Source organism: Saccopteryx leptura, chromosome 3 (genome assembly GCF_036850995.1).
Source record: "Saccopteryx leptura isolate mSacLep1 chromosome 3, mSacLep1_pri_phased_curated, whole genome shotgun sequence".
In the NCBI taxonomy this organism is placed as follows: domain Eukaryota; kingdom Metazoa; phylum Chordata; class Mammalia; order Chiroptera; family Emballonuridae; genus Saccopteryx; species Saccopteryx leptura.
The window spans coordinates 36,313,614-36,338,924 of NC_089505.1; the positions used below are offsets into that span (position 1 = coordinate 36,313,614).

At 38.2% G+C, this 25,311-nt stretch overlaps 2 protein-coding genes across 3 annotated transcripts in view; both read left to right on the forward strand.

The window, feature by feature from the left end:
* MTCL3 (MTCL family member 3) overlaps positions 1–9,618 on the forward strand; it is a 71,918-nt gene extending 62,300 nt beyond the window's left edge. The window contains exon 8 of one of the 2 annotated variants that reach the window (XM_066373281.1): positions 9,537–9,618. The gene's annotated coding sequence lies outside the window, so the exon portion shown is untranslated. Of the gene's footprint in view, positions 1–9,522 lie in introns of both variants that reach the window. The other variant, XM_066373280.1, reaches the window with a different exon arrangement.
* Positions 3,963–25,104, forward strand: KIAA0408 (KIAA0408 ortholog). The gene is made up of 6 exons (XM_066373282.1): positions 3,963–4,161; positions 9,537–9,777; positions 16,756–17,118; positions 17,206–17,285; positions 19,497–20,826; positions 24,023–25,104. The coding sequence occupies exons 1-6, from the start codon at positions 4,013–4,015 to the stop codon at positions 24,194–24,196; spliced, it is 2,337 nt and encodes a 778-aa protein (XP_066229379.1). The 5' UTR covers positions 3,963–4,012; the 3' UTR covers positions 24,197–25,104.
* The last annotated feature ends 207 nt before the right edge of the window (positions 25,105–25,311 follow it).

Consider the following 25,311-nt stretch of genomic DNA (forward strand, 5'->3'; position numbering starts at 1 on the left):
AAAGCTGAATTTAAAATTTGACAAACCAGGAATCAACCTCTTACACCCAAAACACTTATCCCGGGCTCTGTTGCCTTCCTTTGAATACCTTGGAATTTTAAACTTCAAGGCACTCCACCAGGAATGAGAAGACCTGGATTCTATTCCTGGCACTGTTAGTAAGTGGCTCTGTGACCTTGAGCAAGTGATTCAACATCAGGGGCTCTTTCCTCAGCTGTAAAATGAGAAGGTTGGCTAGATGATTCCAGAGGTCTTTCTGGCTGTAAAATTCTGTAAGTCTGGAAACACCTGCTGGTGACATTTATGCACTCAGTATTTCTTTCTCACCCTTTTCAAAACGTTTTAGTTTGTGGCTTACTTTCACTAGTCATATAAACATTTTCAAATCCTTTCCAGGATTTTATTTGTTTCTTGACAGCAGCTGGTATTTCTGCTTTTACGGTACTTTACATTAAGTATTATATGCACTTCTTTACGTATTTGTAATATATTGAAATGGGATGTGTGTCATAAGATGTGATTTTTCCAAATTCTCTGAATTAATAGAGCTATAATTTGTATCAGTTTTCTATTTGAAAGTTTAAATATTTAAATGGTTTAAAAGTGGCTCAATTGGTTTGAGCGTGGCCCCAGCACGGAGAGTAGCTGGGTTGGTCTGAGTGCATTAGCCTCAGGCGCTGAGGATAGCTCAGTTGATTTTAATATCAGTTCCAGACGGGGGATGTCAGGTGGATCCCAGTCAAGGTGCATATGTGAGAGTCTGTCTCATTATCTCCACTCCTCTCACTTAAAAAAAAAGAAATAGCCTGGACTGTACAACAAATTGCATTTGTCCCAAAAGATTTTTAACCGTTTGGACTCCGGCTTTAAAATGTCAGCCACTTCAAGATGTCTAAAATATCACTACACCAGCATCATCCTTTTTTTAAATTTTATTTTATTGAATTTATTGGGAAGACATTGGTTTGCAAAACCATACGGGTTATAAGTGTACAGCTCAACAAACCACCATCTGCCCGCCACATCAAAAACCCTTTGCCCCTAGCATAATGACTGTTTCTGTCTCCATTTTCCACCTCCCCTGAGCCCCCACCCCCTCCCCTCTAGCCATCACCACCCTGTTGTCTGTGTCTGTGTCTCTGTGTTATGTATGTATGTTTTTTAGCTAATCTCTTCACAGTCTTTCTTCCAGTCTCCCTGCCCCCGCAACTTTTCATCTCTGACAGCTGTCAGTCTTTTACATTCGATAACTTTATGTACATAGCAGCAATAACTTTTCCTTAAAACAGAGTTTTTTTAAAGTACTTAGTGGAAAGTTTCAAAAAACCTGTGCTGAATACAGTGGTACCTTGAGATACGAACAGACCAACATACGATTTTTTTTTAAGATACGAGCTGCGACTCGGTCTGTATTTTTGTTCGATATCCGAGCAAAATTCCAAGATACAAGTCGTGATTTGGTTAGCTGCCGCTAGTTGGCGTGTTGGCGCACGGGTCCAGTATCGGCAGTTTGATATACGAGTTGACTGACTGACAAGTTCGGTTACAGAACGAATTAAATTTGTATCTCAAGGTACCACTGTATTTATTGAGTTTGGTTGCTGTTATCTAATTGTGTTACTTTGTTTCTTTTAAGTATGAAATGTAGATGGAAATTTTAACTAATGCATATGAAAGTTAAAACAGAAAAGGTTGGTAAATAGTATAGGAAGTGGTGGTGCCTGACCAAGCAGTGGTGCAGTGGAGAGAGCATTGGCCTGGGATGCAGGGCATGCAGGTTTGAACCCCCAAGGTCTCCAGCTTAAGTGCGGGCTCATCTGGCTTGAGCATGGGATTACTGACTTGAATGTGGGATCATAGACATGACCCCATGGTCACTAGTTTGAGCCCAAGGTCACTGGCTTGAGCAAGGGGTCACTGGCTTGGCTGTAGTTCCCAGGTCAAGGCACATATGAGAAAGCAATCAATGAGAAACTAAGGTGCTGCAATGAAGAATTGTTGCTTCTCATCTCTATCCCTCCCTGTTTGTCCATATGTGTCCCTCTCTTTATCTCTGACTAAAAGAAAGAAAGAAAGCAGAGGAAGTAGGAGTGGTGGACTTGTTGGGAAATTCTTGTCATAGTCTTTTCTTTGTTTTTGTTTTTTTTTATATAATTCAAGATCAGCTTACAATAACAAGAAGCAAATGAAGCACCTGCAATAAATAATTATTAGTACATCCATGATAAAAGACATTGACATAGGTAGTACTGAGTGATAGTGTAACAATATAGCCCAACATAATTTCTCTTATAAGTTAAACACATTATCTGAAGTTCTGATGGAATTCGGAAACCAGTCTTACTTTGATTTACAAAGGACACTTGGAAATGAAGAGGTGTGGAGTGGGTAAGGGGAAACAATATTACTAAACAACTCTTTATAGATGCTTTTGAGCACCTCCCCCCTACCCCCAAGATCTTCCTCCTGTCCTCATAAGGATGAAGGCAGAAGTGAGCTAACATTTCTTGTATGTCTGGTCCTATAAGTTACCTCTCATACTTTTACAACAACCTCATGAAGTAAATATAACTACCTCTTTATGGAAGAAGCTGAAATTCCAAGTTCACACAGATAAGTGATGGAGATAGGATTGAAACCAAGATCTCTGACAAAATTTTAGAATCTCTAGTTGGAGAAACTAACTAGTTCCAACCCCCACTCTTCTACATGAGCATACTTCTGTGAGTCTAGGCAAGACACCTTGCCTCTTTGAGCCATGGTTTTATCAGTGAGATTGGGTTAATAGTGTCTACTGACTGACAGTTGCTATGAGGGTGACCTAAAAGAAAGGTACAAAGTACTTAGCACAGAGACTTGCAGAGAGCTGTCTCTCCTTGTGTAATCCCTATTGTAACTCTTCTTGTTGTTCTTGCTTTAGAGAATATGGTACCTGGATTTCAAAACACAGAGTATAATTTCAGTCAATTGTCCTACATATGCTAAAGTCCTACTATGAGCAGATCACTATTAATAAAACTTTTAGTTCCCCAGGCGATACTTATCTGGAAGCAGACAAAAACAATGCGAAAGTGAACAACTTGAGGATAAAACCATATTATTCAAACTGTTATCTAGCTTATTTGCTGAATTAGACACCAAATTGTTTTAGACACTTTTTTTTTTTTAAGTCAGTGAAACCAAACGAGCACACATACGTACAAGTTCTCACACAACCTGGAAATGCTGGGGAAACAGAGTTTCCTTAGCATTTCTAAGATAGATCCATTTGTCACGGTTTAGGCACCTTCTCCATATACTTGGGCTGCAGCACACAGCAAATGAAAACAAGCATGTGGGTCTCTCATTGGCTTTAATCCTCTCGTAATAAGCATCGTCCTTTCCCATATGCTGTATTTCGTTGTAGCAGAAAGACATCACTGTAGCTGGAGACACAGGCAGCAAGCTGTCATAGAATCACGGGGAGCTGTGAAGTTGGTCTTTAAATATGTCCCACTTCTACTTTATTTTAAAATAGAAATTTGATACATTTTCACAAGTCTTTTCAGATTTTATATATAATCATTACTACAACATGTTCTGCCACATTCAGGCACCAACCTCTAAAAACACTGAAAAGCGCATCCTGGTGCTAGCCAAAGAAAGGGGAAAGAGGGAGGGATGCAAGGAGATAACCCTTGCCTGTAAAAAAGGAATTCACTTTTCCAAATACAAGAATTCTAAAATTGGCCATTGTCATTGTATGATATTACCACCAGCTCTTTTGGCAAGTTTGAAAATACTGAGCTCCATTATAAAAGCTAAAAATGTCCTGGACCTGGAGTTGTTTACCAGAGTGAAGGAGCTGCTCTAAAGTTACAAAGCTCTGGTTGGAAGGGGTGGCTTGAAGGCCGCCTCCAAGTATCTGACGTCACAGTAGTCTCGGCTGCTGCAGTGACACAGAGCTGAGCAGCGTTCTGGTTTGTGCAAGTGGTGAAGGTTTCAGAGGGACTTGTCAGTACTGCTCCGTTGAATGGTTGGACTGACTTTGCGTTTCCATTTCTTGCAAAGAAGCAAGCTTCACCAAGCTGAGACTTTTCTCTTTAATACAACTAGCTATCCTTCCATTGCTAGATTGGCCAGTGGTCGAGCATCCATAGGATTCCTTCCCAGACTTAGAAGGTATGTGTCTTTCTGGCAGTTTGAAAGCAAGTGGCTAATTCTGGCGATATGTAAAAGGGCTGCTACTGACATGTTTGAAACTATAGATACTGTTTAAGTGGGGAGTGATTTCAACATCTGCTTGTTTCACTGTTTAAGTGAGGGCTGATTTCAACATCTGCCTGTTTGGGCTTGAAAACAGTGGGGCGGAGTTCATAACGGATTTTACTGACTCCCAGGGAAGAGAGGATTCCGCTGCTAGGAGTGAGTTTTCCTATTTTGGACTGACAGTGCCACCCGCTTTCTGACACTGTTTTTCTAACACTGCCTCAGTACTTAGAACAACGTTGTGCCTACCATGGGATTTCGCTAAAATTTAGTTATTTGAATGCTATTTTCATTCTTGGATGAACTTTCATTCATAGGATGAAGACATTTTAACATTTGTAAAATAAAGCTCACAACCCTTGAGGTTGCTGGTATTTGAAAATTGCAATGAAAAATAATAAATAAATGTAGTTTTATTCAAGACAGTGGTTTGCTAACTGCATGATAAGTGTTTCTGTAAATTGAGTTGAAGGATGTGCCATTTAATCTGAAGTTAGGTAGGACCTTACCAATCACCACATCGTCTGTTTAAGCTGGTTTTCAATGTTTGTTTACCCAAGCCAAAAGTTTCTTTCAAAGCTTTATTTTATAAGAGATGAAAAATCAGCACACCTATATCTTGGATGTTTTGTAGCTTGAGAATGTAACTGGAGAAAAAAGAAGGAAGGAGAAAAGATAATAAAATGAGAAGACAAAATTGCTTTCTTCAGAATTGCTTGTAGTAGTATCCCTTTGACCTTATTGGAACATAAGGAATATGCTGAATTAGCACAAAATAGCAAAAAAGAAAAAAAATTCTATTTTGCCCTTTAACAAAATCAAATCATGATTGTCTTTGGAAAGGTGCATTTGCCAGTGAGCCATAGCAGAGAACTTAACTCGGAACTCTGCTAATTAGTTGAAATGATACAAGTGATTTGTAATAGCCTGGAGGAAGAGCTAGAGAATCTTTGAGGCAAACGGTGCATTACTGTGATGGGTATTGATATGAGAATTCTTATGCCGTCAAAATTAAGAGCAAGCAAAGCACCTCCAAGGCAAATGATTCTTCTAGGAATTGTGAGGTTGACAGTACCTACTGTGTTAGCTTTCATGTTGGAAAATGAAACCTTCTACAAATGAAAAGTCTTTGACTATATGAAAAGTAATATGTTTAGAAAGAGGAAACAAGAGATCAAAAAACAAGTATTCTGAACACCTCCAAAGTGAGAAGGAACAGTGAAGTGAACTTTCCTAACATTGTTTCATTTGTTTGGCTCAAGTCCAGTTTTCATTGGGGGAGGTTAAAATGGTAATGACCAGGAGTAGTGAGAATGAAGCACCTTTCAGACAAAGAAGTTGTTACCATGACCAGTTGAGGCTAATTAGGGAATGATTTATCATGAGACGCCTATGTTACTCTTAACTTTTGCTTACAAGTGGGGCCAGAAGGTTAACAGAACTATCTTCCTCCCATGACCGTACTTATGCAGACCACTCACAACCCTACAATTCTGGCTTCCAGCCTTGGGGAGGGGGGCGTAGTTTAAAAGGATTATGTAATTCTATTTTAGAATTGTTGGATGAAGAGTTTATGCACGACTAAATAGTGCAGCTCACTCTACTCATTTACATTTGTTCTAATAAATTTCTATTTTGAATGAAGTTTTGGAAAGAATGAAATGGAGAGTCAAAAGAACATAGGGAGGGGTGCACATAGCAGAAATCCTTTCTTTTCTCCCACATAGATGCCAATATCTGTGGGTGAAAAAGAGTGACATCTTAGAACAAAGATAACTTTTATAGTTGCCTCAGTAGAGAACACTGAAATTGCATTTTTGAATCTGGTGAACTTTATAACTTCTCATTATAGAACTTTCAAAGTTGCCTCATTAATTGGATTTTAAATTTATATGTATATATGTTTAAGAATATATATTTATGCGACTCCTATGTTACTCAACTTTTGCTTCCAAAAAATTGGAGAATTATAACAAAAGCAGTTTTACATAAGACTTATTTACTCAAATATTTAATGATAATTTTATTCTTAAATATTTAACTTTTTATGCATCCTTGAAATACTTGAAAACTACTAAGTGCAAAGGAAAACCATTGAAAATATGAGAGTTCACAGATTAGACTTGCTTCGGTCAATTTTCTAATTAAATAAAGGTCGAAATCATCTATTTAATTTTTTAAAAAAAGAGAGGGATAGATGAAGAGAAGGAAAGAAGAGCAAGGGAAGGAAAACAAGAATAACGTCAAAGGGAGAAAGGGACAGAGGGAAGAAAACAAGAAACAAGCACTGATTAAATCTCTGCTATGATCCAAAACACTTTTAAGCATGTTTATTAAGCATTCTTTCTTTCACTTACTTCATCCTCACAACAACTTTATGGCCCCCACTTTATTTTTAGAGCAGAAAACAATATATTCAGCCATCTTAAATTTTACATTATGACGAGACAGAAGTGCTAAGAGTGTGAAATTATCCCCTCCCCCCAAATCGGCACAGATACTGCTCTATAGGAATTTTCTTTCAAAGTCTTTGTTTTTGATCCATAACTGTTACATTCCCTGGCACTAGGAATTGCTCTGGCCCTGCAAACGGGAAGCTCTGTAGACTGGCCCTTTTCCATATTAAGTGATGAGTTTGGCTCTTTGCAATTAAGTGTGGTATTATGTCTGCTTTGGGAACATGTATCTGGGTTTATGTATCTTACTGTTACCAGGAGCAAACTTGATTTAGAGTTTGCCTGGATGATCTTCAGTTAAGTGAAAAAGAAAAGAGTGTGTCACCTTTTAATCCTGGTTTGGAAGTGGTTCAGGAAGAGTTAGGAATAGAAAGAAAAATTGGAGCCACTTGCTATATAATTGTAGGGAAAACTGTATGATGATTTTTGAATATCTCCAGTGTTTACAGACCATTAGGATGAAATATAGAATACCATAACACTTCTTTTTCAGGTAGTTTGAAATTAGTCTGTTCCTTTTCTGTAACTTCTTTGGTTAAATCTGCAACTATCTCTTGATGTCTTAAACCACTCCACTGTTCCTAAGAAGTTCCAGTGTTATATACCTGCTAGTAAGCAAGATAATTGAAGCTCACAGTTATTACATACAACTTTTGAACAGTCTTCTAGTCTCTGAAAATAATCATTGTCTGCCTCTTCTGTGAATAGTTATTAAATGAACCTAAAAGATTACTACATTCAGGGGTCCCCAAACTTTTTACACAGGGGGCCAGTTCACTGTCCCTCAGACTGTTGGGGGGCCGCCACATACAGTGCTCCTCTCACTGACCACCAGTGAAAGAGGTGCCCCTTTCCGGAAGTGCTGCGGGAGCTGTATAAATGGTTTCAGGTGGCCACATGCGGCCCGCGGGCCGTAGTTTGGGGATGCCTGATTAGATCAATGACAGATTCACCAAAACAAAAAACAAATTCTGTGTCTTCTTTACTATCTTCATTTTGCTAGGTCTTCCTTGATGTATTTATTTGGGGGCAACTTGTATTTGCTGTGGCAGGTACTTAGGGTCATTCACTCATCGGTGTAAAGGGTCAAAAATGAAGGGAGGCTGACAGAGGGTAGAAAATGAGATTAGAAATACAGCATAGCTAAATGGAGAAAATGAGACATAACATTTTTAATGGTTAAGTCTGAAAGGACTTCTTTTCCTTGACTGAAGTAGTCGTAGCGTTGTGAGTGCCAAAGAAATAAGTAAAAATGATCAAAGTGGAGCAAATTGTTTGAGAAAAGAGTCACAGTACAGATCCCAATATTACGAGGGTGTTTTTGAAGGTGGAGCCCTGTGTTAGGATAACACTAACATTTTTATCCTTATTAGTCTATTATAATTCATTGCTAGATTGTAGCTCAGCAAACACATGTTTGGAACAGTTTGCCATTTGGATATGCATGTTCAGAACAGTCTGACAAAAATTTAAATTAGTCTTCAATGTTTATCTTTCGTTTGGGCTACGACATGCAGCTGTCCTCTGTTACACAAGATGGGGCACGCTGGCTGGTCACATCGGCTTCATTCCACCTTTCCAGCGCCTGGGCAGCTGTGAACTCCTGAGCACTTCCCTCGTAATTAACATAACCGCCACCTGCTAAGTTAATGCATTTCAGTCATGTCTTAGAAACCTGAAGAGTTAGATTTCCTATAGGCATGATTATCTTAGAGCTGCAAACATTTTAAACATATTTCTCTACCCATTAAAATAGCATATGACTTTTTTAATAAAAATCATTTTCAAAAAAGTCAGAGTAAGATTTTTCAAAGCAAAAATAAATAAATGAAATTTAAAAAAATGTTCAAACTACTTTGCCTATCACGTCATTTAATCTTTAGGAACAACGTTGTGATTAGTCCTGTTTTAATGTAAATAAACTGTATATCAGATATTTCAAATGACTTATAATAAAATTGCTAATCTGGTATTTTAAATGGTATCTTTGAACCCTACATACACTCTAAATGCTAGAATTCTAATTACTTTAGGTATTGCTTATTATGATTGAGGATTTCCCTGCAAACTGAGGCAAGTGTTTTCTTTATCTCTCTGTATTCAATATCCTAAATAGGTTGTAGTATATAATTTATTAGAAGGAAAAAAGAACATGGATAAATTTTAACATTTGGCTCCCAGGATAATTTTGCTGCTTTTACATTTTACTTGATAAAGTAAAATAATGAAAACACATATTTTTGTGTGTGATTTAGTTTGGTTTCTTGCTAATATACCAGACCCAGATTGACTACCAACTTTAGGGGCTTGTTAATACAGTAATCACATTTGGCACAGGCTTGAACTCCTGAATATAAAATTGAGACATTAGTCCAGCACTGTCTCAGGACTCTTAAGTCACAGAAATATAGAGTCTGGTTGCATAATCAGACCAGAGGAACAATTCTGATGCAGCAGATTCTGTCACGGTTCTGTAGATGTGACCATGCAATTGAATTTCAAACTTCTACTCTTAGATAGTCATGAAAACGTCCATGTTTAGATTTGGTAGTTAGTTAAAGGAATGTTTATATTTCACACGTACTTTTTAATCATCTTGTCCACTATAATTTTACTGTCTGGTCTTAGAAAGGGGGAGGAAAAACTTTAGATAATACTTATTTATTTATATTCTTTTACTGTTTCTTCTTAAATAGATTGTCACCTCTTCTTTTAAGTCCAATTATCCTATAGTTTGTTTATGTCAATGGTGCTTGATAAAACAGTGGAATGTTTCCAGAAAGCACATGGATCTGTAACTCTGTTATATTTATATTAGGCTTTATTTTAAAGGCAAGTGAGACTGCTTCAAATAAAACAACTCCAAGCTTCCAAGCAACAGTTGAGAGAAGGCAGAGACAAGCAGAAACACCCCTTCACTAACACTCACGTGGTTGCCATGGACCTGCATAAGCGGTGGGAGAACACAGAGACTGACTGGCACAAGGAGAAGATGGAGTTACTGGACCAGTTTGACAATGAAAGGAAGGAATGGGAAACCCAATGGAAGATCATGCAGAGAAAGATAGAGGAGGTACAAGTCGATTTGTTTTCAATACATTGGAAACTTAAATCTCAGAATGAAAATACTGTTGAAGTTTGCTTTGTATCAACCTATTTTCATTTTTCTTATTCCACTTAAGAGATGCATGTCTCAGTGACATTTAATACACCAAAAATAGCGTAACATTACCCAATGGCATCATACGGACTAGGCTTATTTTATAGACTTGCATGAAATTTAAGAACTTGAAATATCACTCTTAGATATATCAGTTTATTATTTTCAGACTAGGGTGTCTTGGTATCAAAAGTGAGATATATATTTTTCATTAGTGTTCAAATACCGGGTCCAGGAGGAAATGTGAGAAATCCATAATTAGTGAAACAAATCAGCAAAATTATAGTTGGTTATTAGAATGCAGATATTTCCTGAGAGGATTTTTGAACAATGTCTACTAAAGGAAATTACATACTAGGTAATCCAGTAAAATCAAAAGGACTGTCATATCTCAAACAGAAAATGGCAGCTGTGGTAGGGTGTGACACATTTATTGTCACATGTGTTAGAAATGGGAAAATGTCATGCCATAACCCTGATACAAATAGTCATTTAATCCTCAATCACCTTCCCTCAGTACACTGGGTCTAGAGTATTTGCTTTAAGCATTTACACTGATCTGTATTCAAGTTGTTCCAACTGAAAAGTGTTTATATTTATTTGTGCTTTCTTCTGGTAACATCCGTGGTATTGACTTATGTGGTTTTGTGCACATGGCCAAAGCCATTATTTTAATAGGCTCTTTGGCTTTTATTCAGAGGCAATCAAAGCTGCTGCTCTATGTGTTTATAATGCAAATATTTTTCTTATTAACATACATGTAGTTGGTTGTGAATAAAATATAAATTGGCATTTTCCAAAAAGAATTTTTCAAGAGTAGCTATTAAACTATTCCTTTAAAGTACAGGTGAGAAGGCAGGCACCTAATACATACATGATTAAAGATGGAAAAGATAATCTACTGCTCATCCCTTTATAGGTTTGGGAAAGGTGTTTTGCTCACTCTGTTAATTCCTCCACCCAGAGACTCAAATTGGATCAACAAAGATATGCCTAGGTCAAATCAGAATCCACAACTCTAATCAGAAACCTAAAGTCATGGGTCATTGGCTCACAATGGTTGGGAAGTTCCAGATAGTAACAGTCTCAGATAATTTTTTCATGCATACAAAATAATTATGAGCCTGACCTGTGGTGGCGCAGTGGATAAAGCGTCCACTTGGAAATGCTGAGGTTGCCGGTTCGAAACCCTGGGCTTGCCTAGTCAAGGCACATATGGGAGTTGATGCTTCCAGCTCCTCCCCTCATCTCTCTCTGTCTCTCCTCTCTCTCTGTCTCTCCCTCTCCTCTCTAAAATGAATAAATAAAAAATTAAAAATAATAATAATAATTATGAGAGTCAGGATAAATCTATCCAATGGATTAAACCATGTTGCGAAAACAATCTACTGTCTGATTAAATTTGTTATTGTAAAATAATTATTCTGACAGCTCTGTAGACTTCATCTATGATAAATATCAGCCTTATCAATTAGTAATAGTCATTAAAAATACTTCAAACTTAGGCTGATGGTCCATAATAGAAATACTGCCCCTTTATGCATGAAGGAGAGAAAAGGACTGTCATGTTTTCTCTTCACCTTGGATAGTAGTAACTTTGATGCTATTTATTTCTTGATGCTTGCATATACAGCTCCATAACCAGGGAATGTGTTTAGAAAATGTGCTTATCTACCCTGACCCATGGTGAACAGTGGTAAGGCATTGACCTGGGATGCTGAGGTCAACATGATCCCATTGTCACTGGTTTGAGCCCAAGGTCGCTGGCTTAAGCAAGGGGTCACTGGCTTGGCTTGAGCCCCTTCACCCCAGTCAAGGAATGTATGAGAAGCAATCAAAGAACAATTAAAGTGACACAAGTACAAGTTGATATTTCTCATCTCTCTCCCTTCTTCCCCTTCCTTCTTGCTTAAAAAAATAAAATGAGAAGAAAATGTGCTTACTTAGAATATCCATAGATGATGCTCTTCAATACCTGAATACTATTGTAGAATGCTCCCTTTCCTATACTAATATATTTTACTTTAGAATCTCAGCTTTGTACCCTGAAAGAAAGTACCTTTTATACATTGCTCTTATAGGCTTTAAAGTGGGGAGCAGAAAAGATTGTCACATGTCACAGAGAATCAAGATAATCTGTTTTAAACTAAAAAAATTAATACTTGGAAAATTTTTAGCATACCACAAATATCATAAGCTGTATTTGTTTAACATATACCACTAAGTTCTGAGTATTAAATCAGATACAAATTATTAAGCGATGCAGTAGAGAACTGTAGATTTTTAGGAGAACACATGTAGTCTTCCAGCCCTCTGGGAACTACCAGTGTCGTGTGGAAAAACTGCTAAAGACAAACTATTGTCAAGAGAAGAGAGAGAGGCATTCAAGAGAGACTAACCTCCCGAGTCTCCTTATCCCAGGGCTTTTATTGATCAGAAGCAGAAAATAGTAACAGGATTGCAGGGGCAGGAGATCAGATGATAAGGGGAAAGAATGACTAATGTATTTCTTGTTGATATGGAAAAAAAGGCTAGTTTCGGTCAACACATTCTTATTTATTTATTTATTTATTTATTTTATTTTTCTGAAGTTGGAAACGGGGAGGTTGTCAGACAGACTCCCGCATGCACCCGACAGGGATCCACCCGGCAACCCACCAGGGGGCAATGCTCTGCCCATCCGGGGCATCGCTCTGTTGCAACCAGAGCCACTCTAGTGCCTGAGGCAGAGGCCATAGAGCCATCCTCAGCACCCGGGCCAACTTTGCTCCAATGGAGCCTTGGCTGCAGGAGGGGAAGAGAGACAGAGAGGAAGGAGAGGGGGAGGGGTGGAGAAGCAGCTGGGCGCTTCTCCTGTGTGCCCTGGCCGGGAATCGAACCCGGGACTCCTGCACGCCAGGCCGACGCTCTACCACTGAGCCAACCGGCCAGGGACCTTTTTTTTATTTTTTATTTTTGCTAATTAGTAGCACAAAGTGAAGGGGATCTATAAACCTCTAGGCTAATTTCCTAAAACCCGTCCACGTGCGTTCCCTTCGTGTTTGCACAAAAGTTACTTACACAGTTTCTTGGTGTTTGCATGCAAGAAATTTATTTCCCTGTGTTTGCAGCAAGGGATTACATTAATATCACAATTCATACTCCGTGCTTTTTAACTATAGTTCCTTAATCCAAGTTATAGAGGGTCCAAGATCAGATAGGTGACTCCCTACACACACACACACACACACACACACACACACACACACACACACATAGAACTTTAGTGATTCCAAGTAAAAATATGATCTAGTGAGAGGATCCACAATTCAGTAGTAAGATGCTAATGGTTTTCTGTTCAGCCACTATCCATGATCATTACCTGGATATCCATGATCAACCAATGTGTACATAATTGGATCATTGAAACCTGGTATGGAGTACACAGATGCCTGGGAACGTTTTCTTTTTTTAAATCACACTGCAATTTTTCCTGCTTGTCTCTTTTATCAAATGATTAGATAACCATTTACAGGGGCTTATACAGATTTGCTTATACAGAATAAATTGTTTTCCATCAAAAACTTTGTTATTTGCTTATTCATACCACACTTAAGTTCCCAAGAGAATTTACAATGGCATATAAATTTCTACATAAGGTACCATTCGCCAAAACAAAAAGAAAGGTGAAATAAAGACAAGAACAAAGATCATATGTAAAATGTATGCAGCAAGTCTGTCTTTCTAGTCACTACCACAAAAATTATCAAATACATATTTCTCAATATTGAGAAAACAAAAGCAAACTTATTTTTCAGAAATAGTACTTCTGTTCCTGGTTTTGAAACTAAAGCAATTTTGTTTTCATCCATAGTTTCTCTTTTTTTTTTTTTTTTTTTTTTTTTTCTGAAGCTGGAAACAGGGAGAGACAGTCAGACAGACTCCCGCATGCTCCCGACCGGGATCCACCCGGCACGCCCACCATGGGGCGGCGCTCTGCCCACCAGGGGGCGATGCTCTGCCCATCCTGGGCGTCACCATATTGCGACCAGAGCCACTCTAGCGCCTGGGGCAGAGGCCGAGGAGCCATCCCCAGCGCCCGGGCCATCTTTGCTCCAATGGAGCCTTGGCTGCGGGAGGGGAAGAGAGAGACAGAGAGGAAAGCGCGGCGGAGGGGTGGAGAAGCAAATGGGCGCTTCTCCTGTGTGCCCTGGCCGGGAATCGAACCCGGGTCATAGTTTCTCAAAAAGAGGAGATTACCAACAACATCCTTAGATGGTACTTTGAGGGTTACTTCTTATAATATCTTTAAGGTCAGCCAAAATTATAATGCCCACAGTATTTCAGTACAGATCATTCTACAGGGGTCATGGCTACAATTTGATGCTTTACTGACTTCATCCAATGATAGATTTATAAGTAGGGCAATAAATACACTGTATAACCTTCAGAAATCAACCATGTTTAGTGCTTCTTTCAGCTGAGGGTTAGGTAAATACTGAGCAGTAATAAATCTGTTATTCCTTAAATAACAGATGTAGTGCAAATACAGTTTGTGGCTGTAAACTGGAGTCATTTGCATTAATAGTTATTGATAGTTTCCAATGAAATTTGATAAGCTTTCCCAGAACGGAAGCCAGAAGAGAAAGCCACTTCCTCTGTTCAGAGGCAAGCTGAGTGAGTGCCTGCAAGTTAAACTAAATTTTCATCAAGCAATAATTTGAGGTCCCCTTTAACATAGACTAATGATCATCAAAGCCTTACAGTTCTTGCCTGACCAGATGGTGGCGCATGGATAGAGCGTCAGACTGGGATGTGGAGGAATCAGGTCCGAAACCCCGAGGTCTCCAGCTTGAGCGTGGGCTCATCTGGTTTGAGCAAAGCTCACCAGTTTGGACCCAAGGTCGCTGGCTTGAGCAAGGGATTACTCGGTCTGCTGAAGGCCCACAGTCAAGGCACATAGGAGAAAGCAATCAATGAACAAACTAAGGTGTTGCAACGAAAAACTAATGATTGATGCTTCTCATCTCTCTCCGATCCTGTCTGTCTGTCCCTATCTATCCCGCTCTCTGACTCTGTCTCTGTAAAAAAAAAAAAAAAAAAAAAAAAGCCTTACAGTTCTTTTCTATCTCATATGACAGCATCACATCTGTTTTAATCAGGATGAAAAACTTTTTTTGAATGTTTATAACCTGGTATTAAAAAAAAAATCTCAGTTGAATTAACCCTTACCAACATAAATTCCAATGAAAGTGTCCTTTGATTGCAAAATGTCTACTTAGGGGACAGAATAAATTGACGATATGAGATTGTCAACTATTTAGACTGTCAAATGTTGATATACAAGTGAGATCACGTATTTAAAAGCATGATTTTAATGTTAAACTCTGAAAGCAATGGAAGATCATGGCCGGTAATTGATTCAGGTAGTTTTTTAAATTTATTTATTTTTTTATTTTATTTTTTTACAGAGCCAGTGAGTCAGAGAGAGGGACAGACAGGGACAGACAGACAGGAACGGAGAGAGACGAGAAGCATCAATCATTAGTTTTTCATTGTGCGTTGCAACACCTTAGTTGCTCACTGGTTGCTTTCTCATATGTGCCCCGACCGCGGGCCTTCAGTAGACCGAGTAACCCCTTGCTGGAGCCAGTGACCTTGGGTTCAAGCTGGTGGGCTTTTGCTCAAACCAGATGAGCCCGTGCTCAAGCTGGCGACCTCGGGGTCTCGAACCTGGGTCCTCTGCATCCCAGTCTGATGCTCCATCCACTGGAGCGCCACCGCCTGGTCAGGCTGATTCAGGTAGTTTCAACTTTGTTACAGTACTTATGTATCGTATGGATGTCCGTATATAAATACAGTCTTGTTTTTTGGGTTTTTTTAGTGAGAGAGGGAGAGGGGGAGGGACAGACAGGACAGGAGAGAAATGAGAAGCATAACTCATAGTTGTGGCACCTTAGTTGTTCATTGATTGCTTTCTCATATGTGTCCTGACCTGAGGACTCCAGCTGAGCCAGTGACCCCTTGCTCAAGCCAGCAACCTTGGGCTCAAGCCAGGACCTTTGGGTTCGAGCCAGTGACCATGAGGTCATGTCTATGATCCCACGCTGAAGCTGATAAGCTTGCGCTCAAGCTGATGACCTCGAGCTGATGACCTCAGGATTGCTGATGACCTCGGGATTTCGAACCTGTATCCTAAGCATCCCAGGTCGATAATCATCCCACTGTGCAACTGTCTGGTCAGGCAATACAAGTTTATTTTACTTTTTTTTTTTTTTTTGTATTTTTCTGAAGCTGGAAACGGGGAGAGACAGTCAGACAGACTCCCACATTCGCCCGACCGGGATCCACCCAGCACGCCCACCAGGGGCAACACTCTGCCCCTCCGGGGCGTTGCTCTGCCGCGATCAGAGCCACTCTAGCGCCTGGGGTAGAGGCCAAGGAGCCATCCCCAGCGCCCGGGCCATCTTTGCTCCAATGGAGCCTTGGCTGTGGGAGGGGAAGAGAGAGAGAGGAAGGAGAGGGGGAGGGGTGGAGAAGCAAATGGGCGCTTCTCCTGTGTGCCCTGGCCGGGAATCAAACCCGGGTCCCCCGCATGCCAGGCTGACGCTCTACCGCTGAGCCAACCGGCCAGGGCCAAGTTTATTTTACTTTTAACTGAGTTGATTTCTACTCAGAAAAACAAATTGTCATCCATGCTTTGGCCTACAAAAGTAGTCTTTATGATTTATCAAAGTTGTTCTGACTAATTCAGATTGTAGAAGCACTATTTAGAGGCATAAGCATTGATACCCTAGGGTAGTATATAGTCCTTTGACAAAGATAACTCAAAACACACAGTGTGCTTAGCTTAAAAAATATTAACAAAGTAAATTAAGGGAAGAAAAAGTCTTATCTTTGTTTTCCTTACAGCTTTGCCATGAAGTAAAGCTTCGGAGGCAAATCAACATGAGTGAACGTGCTAGGGTCATTGATCTTGACCATGAGAAGGCCACTCAGGACAAAGTGGTGGAATCGACTCCAAATTACTCCAATTTGGGACAATGTGAATTTACAGGGTTGACTCACAGGGAAGTTCTGGGAAAAAATAATAAAACAGAGCAGAATTTACTCAGTGAAAAAAATCAAATGTGTAAGGAACAAAAAGCAACCAAAAAATCAAAGGTAGGATTTGTGGATCCTCTGACCAGAGACAGCCAAAAAAACCGTGAGGCCGGGCCTGACCTGAGGACTTCTGAGGAGGCAAACAAAGGCTGTTCCCACGCCCTCAACACAGTAAGTAAGCTATGACTGGCCTGGAATGTTTCTAAAGTAGTATTTACATTTCAGAGTGCTAACGCACTGTTGCTTCTATATGTAAAGGCTCTTGAAGAACTTGCCAAAGTCAGTGAAGAACTCTGCTGCTTTCAAGAGGAAATTCGGAAGCGGTCTAATCACAGAAGGTAGGCTGGTACATGTATGATTATTTTGTTATAAAATTAAGAAAAATACTGTTTTCAGCTAATCAATTCTTCACACTTTGTTAGTGATAATTAACAATGGGTTATTAAAATCTGTTATCTTGCCCTGGCCGGTTGGCTCAGTGGTAGAGCGTCAGCCTGGCGTGCAGAAGTCCTGGGTTCAATTCCCGGCCAGGGCACACAGGAGAAGCACCCATCTGCTTCTCTACCCCTCCCCCTCTCCTTCCTCTCTGTCTCTGTCTTCCCCTCCCGCAGCCGAGGCTCTATTGGAGCAAATATGGCCCGGGCGCTGGGGATGGCTCCTTGGCCTCTGCCCCAGGTGCTAGAGTGGCTCTGGTCGCAAAAGAGCGACGCCCTGGAAGGGCAGAGCATCGCCCCCTGGTGGGCGTGCCAGGTGGATCCCGGTCGGGCGCATGTAGGAGTCTGTCTGACTGTCTCTCCCCGTTTCCAGCTTCAGAAAAATACAAAAAAAAAAAAAAATCTGTTATCTTTAAGAAGAGATAAAACTTTTGAGTGTTTCTCTCTTTGCTAATTCTTAAAATGAATCTTCTGATTTTCTTTATAATTTGACTATTAGGAATATTTACTAAACACCTAAAGAATCTAGTTTACCATCCATAATAAATTAACAAATATCTTCTAATGAAGGTGTTTTTTTTTTTAATTTTGAGTATTTAGCCAGTGAAATAGTATAAAACTGGGCTAATCCAGTTTAATACATCTTTAAACTATGCAGATTTAATTATGCAATGACATTCTACTGAAATGGTTTTTACCTAAGGCTCACTTATGTCTCTACATTTATTATGTGTATAATGGAAGCATACATAATTTTCAGAGTATCATATTTGAACATATGATCACACATATATACAATGCTATAAAAATAGTGTTTCAATTCAGAAACACTTATATAATTGTGAAAGTAAGTTTTAGCCAAATTAAAAAATAAACTGGAATTTTCTATAGGTTAAATCAAGATAGACTGTCCTAGGATCAACATTCATCGCCTCGTGAGGCAGGATGCTTCTCTTAGAAAGTTGTGGCAATGTATATATATATATTTTGTTGTTGTTGTTGTTGTTAGCTCTTAGGAAACTCAGAAAAAAAATTTATACTTAGTTACAATATATTTTCTTATCTATTTTATCCATAATTTTGCCCTCTACTTGCTCATTTGGCTTTTTCTACTATTCTCTGTTAATGAGCATTTATCTGCACTTTTTATGTGAGCTAGCACATAATAGTTTATAAGTTGAAGAGATAAAAATATGGTTTATATTTATCAATGTGATTAATTTAATTTAATTTGTGAATCCATATCATTGCTCTATTTAGCTTTTAATTTTGATTGAACTCAGAAGAAACTTACTGATTTTCTTTTATAATTCATACCGGTATAAAGTTCTTGTTACTTCATGACCTTTAAGAAATAAAGTTCAAAATTTTTCATATGTTATTCAAAGACTTTATAATCACTGAATGTTTCTCACTTATTTTCCATCCTCCTCCTCACTCTGCTTTATAATAATACATCCACACCAAATACTCGCTGTCCCCTGAACAATCACACTGCTTTCACTGTGGGTCACTTTGCCTTTGCCCTTTATTCACCCAGAAAATTCTTACTTTATCTTTCAAGCCCAAAGGACACCTTCCATTTGGTATTACTAATGTTTTGTTGTACGTTTATTCAGATTTCTGTCATACTGTGTAGAATGTTACTTAAAATTCAAGGGAAGGAATTTGAGCTCACATGTCATAATGAATAGGAATTCAGAAGGCAGACTGGAGGTAAGGAAATCACTAGTGAAAACCTATTGAAAGGGGACTGCTAACAACGGACAGCCAAGAAAATATATGTGATCTAGTCTGAGTGTAGGTGAAGTTTTAGGTAATAGAAAAAATAAGAGATGAGGTAGGAAGGATAGTTTGAGTCAGAGTATATAGAGACTTGAATGCAGCCCGGAGAAGTGGGCTTTACCTTGCACTAAAAATGACTTGGAAGTATTGACTAGGTGATTTATATAAAACGATCCTTTAGGAAATTTTGACTCTTTTTCCTATAGCAGATATCCATTGCTTAAGCCATGGTTTTTTGTTTTTTATTGTTGTTGTTTTGTGGGGTTTTTTTTTGAAGAGTTTATTCTAAATAAAGTTATCCCTAATATATAATGTTTTATCATTCTTTAGAATGAAGTCAGATTCTTTCCTCCAGGAAATGCCAAATGTAACTAACATGCCTCATGGAGACCACGTGATCGACAATGGCCAGTGCATTGTTCCAATCAGTTCAGAAAAGGAAAAGCAGAAAAACAGAAAGAATCTGAGCTACACTGATGTGCTCCAGGGCAATTCTATGAAAAAATATGGAATTGATACAATTGATTTGCAAAAAAATGAAGCCCCACCAGTTCCTCCTCCAAGAAGCACATCTCGAAATTTTCCCAGCTCATATCCTGAACCAGTCCATGAAAGTTTGAAGGAAAGTTTAGACCATAACAGCCTAGTAGTCCAAAGGGGTCAAGGTGAAAGAAACTGCAATCCTCATGTCTTTTTGAGGCATGATGAGATGCCTACACCGTGTCTAAATGAAAGGAAGATTTTGAAAGATGACATCATGTTTTCTTTGGTACCAGAAGCCAAAATAGATAACAAGCTTGCATGTAATAAAAATGTTGGAGTTGGCATGTGGTCATGCGACCCCGTGATAGGCACAAAAAATAGCCTCTCTACCTTGTGGTTTCAGAAAACCTGCTCTACTCCCAATAAGTCAAAATACGAAAAGATTATCCCAGATCACCCTGCTAAATCTCATTCTGACATTCATGTGAACAATGACTATAGCTCCTCGGTGACACAGAACAGTGGCCCGCTTAGAAGTTTCAGTTGTGGCTTTGAAAGGACTACTAGGAATGAAAAGCTGGCAGCAAAGACTGACGAATTTAATAGAACCGTGTTTAGAACAGATAGAAATTGTCATACGATACAGCAAAATCAAAGCTACTCTGAATCATCTCAAGATCTTAAACCCTGTGATCCTCTAATTACTCGTATGGGCAACATCCCAGAAGATGACAATGTGTCTGATGTTTTAAGAACCAGTGCCCACATGCCTGTGCCTAGAGAAAATGTGCCTGATAACCCCACCAAAAAATCTACAACAGGCCTAGTCAGACAAACGCAGGAGCACACAAGCCCTAGCAGTTATCGGAATAGGCTCCACGAGCATGACTGGAGACCAAGTAATTTGTCTGGCCGGCCGAGATCAGCTGATCCGAGGTCAAATTATGGTGTTGTGGAAAAGCTGCTGAAAACGTATGAGACATCAACAGGGTCCGCATTACAAAATCCTAAATGCTTCCAGGATAATTGGACCAAATGTAATGCTGATGTCAGTGTTGGGGCCACATTAAGTCAGCATTTAGAAATGTTCCAAGTAGAACAAGAGCTTCGAGGAAAAACAGCTATGTGTGGGGCACAGCAAATGAAGCAAGGAGTAGATTGGAAAAAGATGACAGAGGTGAGAAAATAATTAATATCGTTTGGTACAGGGGTCACCAAACTTTTTACTGTCCCTCAGACCGTTGGAGGGCCGGACTATAAAAAAAACTATGAACAAATCCCTATGCACACTGCACATATCTTATTTTAAAGTAAAAAAAAAAAAAAAAACAGGAACAAATACAATATTTAAAATAAAGAACAAGTAAATTTAAATCAACAAACTGACCAGTATTTCAATGGGAACTATGGACCTGCTTTTTGCTAATGAGTTGGTCAATGTGCTCCTCTCACTGACCACCAATGAAAGAGGTGCCCCTTCTGGAAGTGCGGCGGGGGCCGGATAAATGGCCTCAGGGGGCCGCATGTGGCCCGCGGGCCCGTAGTTTGGGGACCCCTGGTTTGGTAGAACTACATTTATATTTTCATGGCTCAGCCTACTCCCTACTCCCTCACGTTCACATAAACGGAATGCAGCCGCAGGCTTCGGCAGCCTCTTACTTTTCTGATCCTTCATTTGTGAATCACTGTAACCCTTCGGATTATAACTCAACACGAACTGTTTTAAGTGTAGTTTTAAGACTGGAGTTAGCACATTGTAACTTCTTTAAAAACTCTGAAATAGAATAACATAATATATGGGCTTAAGAACCTCAGTGAAATCAAATTGTGTTTGTTGGAAGTTTCTTGAAAAAGTATTCTGAATATTCACTTGTTGATTCATAGAATTTTATTCTTTTCAAGTATTTATGGTCTTAAAAGTATATGGGGCCTGACCTGTGGTGGTGCAGTGGATAAAGCATTGACCTGGAACACTGAGGTCACTGGTTCAAAACCCTGGGCTTGCCTGGTCAAGGCATATATGGGAGTTGATGCTTCCTGCTCCTCCCCCCTTTCTCTCTCTCTCTCTCTCTCTCTCTCTCATTCTAACTCTCTCTCCTCTCTAAAAAATGAATAAATAAATATAAAAAATTTAAAAAAAATTCTTCCAAAAATTAAAAAAAAGTGTATGGGAAATATTCTTTAAATAGCTTCCACTTTTCAGTTGTTAACTGTGACTGGTTCGGCATTCCCAGCATTTGGTTCATATGTTTTTCTCATGGAATCAGTTACATAAATGAGATATGAGTAAAACACATCATTTAAAATAGTGCTTTATAGAAAGAAATAAAAAATAAAATAAAATAGTGCTTTATAAAGCTCATTTATTTGTGGAGCAAACACAGAGTACATTGAAATAAAAAATATTAATAGCTTAAAATTTTTTAAGGTCATTCTAATTTCTGTAAATTCTTAGCATGAAATTTGCCAAAAAATTGATATTTGAAAAAACGCTTGTCCTTTTCTGGTTCCAGACAGTTTGCAAGGGTAAAATCTTCATTAGTTATAGGAAAAAGAGAGGTAGAAGTGATTGCTATTTACAATGAAGAGCTATCCGGCAGTCCCCTTTTGAGTCTAACTCACAAAAGCTTGCTATGCTAGGTGGCATATTGCTATAATCAGCTAATGCTTCAAAACACCTGTTTTACATAGTGAAGTATGTATGCAATATAATCTTAAGTTATGTAGGTCATTACCTTCTGGTGTAAAAAAATTTTTATGTGGCTTTCAAACCCTACAAAATACCAGTTTTATTCATTTTATCAGAAATCTTTTGCAAGTTTGCACAAGGTACAAATATCCTACTTTTATATCTTATTTTACATTAATTTTTTTCAATTAGTTTACATTCAATATTATTTTATATGTTTCCAGTATAAAGCATAGTGGTTCAACAGTCATATACTTCACAAAGTTTTCCCACTAATATATTCCCATACCTACCTGGCATCATACCGAGTTATTACAATGTTATTGACTTTATTTCCTATGCTGTATTTTACACCTCCATGACTATTTTGTAACTGCCAGTCTCTACTTCTCAACCCCTTCCCCTCTGACAACCATCGGTCTGTTCTCTGCATCTATGAGTCTGTTTCTGTTTTGTTTGTTCATTTATATTATTTTTTAGACTCCACATATAAGTGAAATCTGCTATATTTGTCTTTCTGCAACTACTTATGTCACTTAGGGTACTCTAGATCCATCCATGCTGTTACAAATGGTAAGATTTCATCCTTTTTTATTGTTAAGTCATATTCCTTTGTGTGTATGTATACTGCATCTTTTTTATTCGTTTGTCTATTGATGGGCCCTTGGGTTGCTTCCATAGCTTGGCTATTGCAGCTAATGCTGCAGTGAACACAGGTGCATATATGTATCTTTCCTTTTTGTTTGAGCCTATAAATACCTATAAACTTCTAAAGCTTTTAGTGGGAAAGAGAAACATGTACACAGTAACCAGCCAAATTTTCAGTAGTTAATAAGAACTATTTCTAGATATTTTATTTTTGCATTGATTGGAGATTTGGAAGGGGTTCTTCATCCTTCTTTCCTCTAGAAAAATAAGATTCCAAAGAAAGAAAAAGAAAATGCAAGTTATTGTCGTAGAAATTGAAGCTATCCTCACTGCCCATGTCTGATAAAAGAACAAACACTTTGTTCAAAAGGTCAGTAACAATCAAAGGTATAAAATGGGCCACGTAAGCTTTTTAATTTTCTTTTTCATTGCAAGGGCTTACGAATGCTTTTTTCCATTAAAATGAAAAAGAGAAGAAGGAAGAAATGAAAGAAAGGAAAAGAAAATTTTCAATCATCAAATGATGCCCAATAGTGATAGTAACTCCCTATTAGCAATTTCAAAATTTTTGAGATCTATAGTAGCAGTGGTTCTTAGAGGGAAAATAGAGCATCGGGTACATCATTTGATGGTATGTATGCTGTTTGCTTATGACTTCTAAAAGTGTCAATAACTAGAGAAAAATGAAATTTCTTCTATAAATTAACCGTTTGTTTACATCTGCAGTTCCGTTATATCAAAGTTATCTAACATGAACTTCTGAATACTGATCTTAAAATTAGTTCTAAAAAGAGATCAGTTGTGTTAAAATTTGGCAATGTGAAGAGATGATTAAATGTCATATTCTATATAAAAAGTGAATTGGTTTGATTTAATCATTCAAGACCACAATTACTAGCTGGTGAGCTTCTCTAGTTTTTGATGTTTTTTCATGCTTGTAAATATGCTAATATATTAGTCCCATTGTTGGGATTCATAAACTGCTAAGCACATTGCTGGTGCTGGTATAGTGAGATGACAGTCTTTTGTCTTTTAGGAATCCACGGCAGTGAAATCTTCACAGGGCAAAGGATTTTCTCGCCCAGCTAGACCAACCAATCGCCGCCTCCCATCCAGATGGGCCTCGAGATCTCCATCAGCTCCCCCTGCCTTGCGGAGAACTGCCCACAGCTGTACTGTTTCTCTGCGACCGGAAGCATCAATGATCTGAGTCTCTGGCCTGGATTGTTAGATTTCAAAAATCCAATTGCCAAACAAAAACATTCTGATTGTTTACAGGCAATCCTATCTTTTCCGTACCTTCTAAGATCACTGGGACAAACAATTATAAATCTTAACTTCTCACCAGTCTTCAGTGTTTTTAATCTATGGAATAATCATCTTCCTGTATGTTATTTTCTTAGATCAGAATTTTTTAATGTCATCCTCACTAATTTGCCAATATGATTTAAGTTGAAACAATGTACTATATTGTATATTCTGACTTCCTTGCAAGTGGCAGAAAGCAAGGTTATGTGCATGGCCAGTGTTTGTAGGTGCATGTCTTGAAATGAGAAGTATCCTAGTATGTATTTAGATAAGAAAACTTATGTGCTAGTGTTGACTTTGAAATTATAACATGTATACCTATATATTCTTTGTGTTTATTTAAAATTTTTAAAAATATACAATACTATTTATATTTTGTATACCTTTTCATAGGTATCCACTTAAAGCATTTGAGGTACATATATTAACTAACCACTTTCTCGGCCCAGCTACATTGAAAAAATAAGAATTCTACACATAGCTAACATTGGTAGATTTCTATATACAACTCATAAATAGTTTCTTAACCCATATCAGGATAATATCACCTATTTTACTCTTTTAAATAAATGAAATCGTCATAGGTTTAGCAGATCAGCCTTCAAAAGCAAACATAAAATGTTCACAAAAACTTTTATATATCATTTGATTGTCTATTATGGCTTTAAATGTATACTTGATTCTCTGAGCCAGTATCATGAGACTGCCTTATAAACAACATGACTTAAAAAATGAATTTATTTTGTCAAACTCAATGACAAACATTTTTAAAATAGGGTATAAAAATAAATTCAATAATATTAAATTTTACCTTTTGTTAAAATTGTAAGATTTAGTTTAACTTTATTTGGAGTCATACATGTTTAGAGATAAGTCATTTACTTTTCTTTCCTTTTCCTAACCTTTTTCCTAAAATTAGTAGATAAAAGATTAATTTACTTTGTGAACAAGGAAGATCAAGAATGATGTTTTATTGAAAGCTAATCATAATGTATTTCTTATAGTGTGCTACGTAAA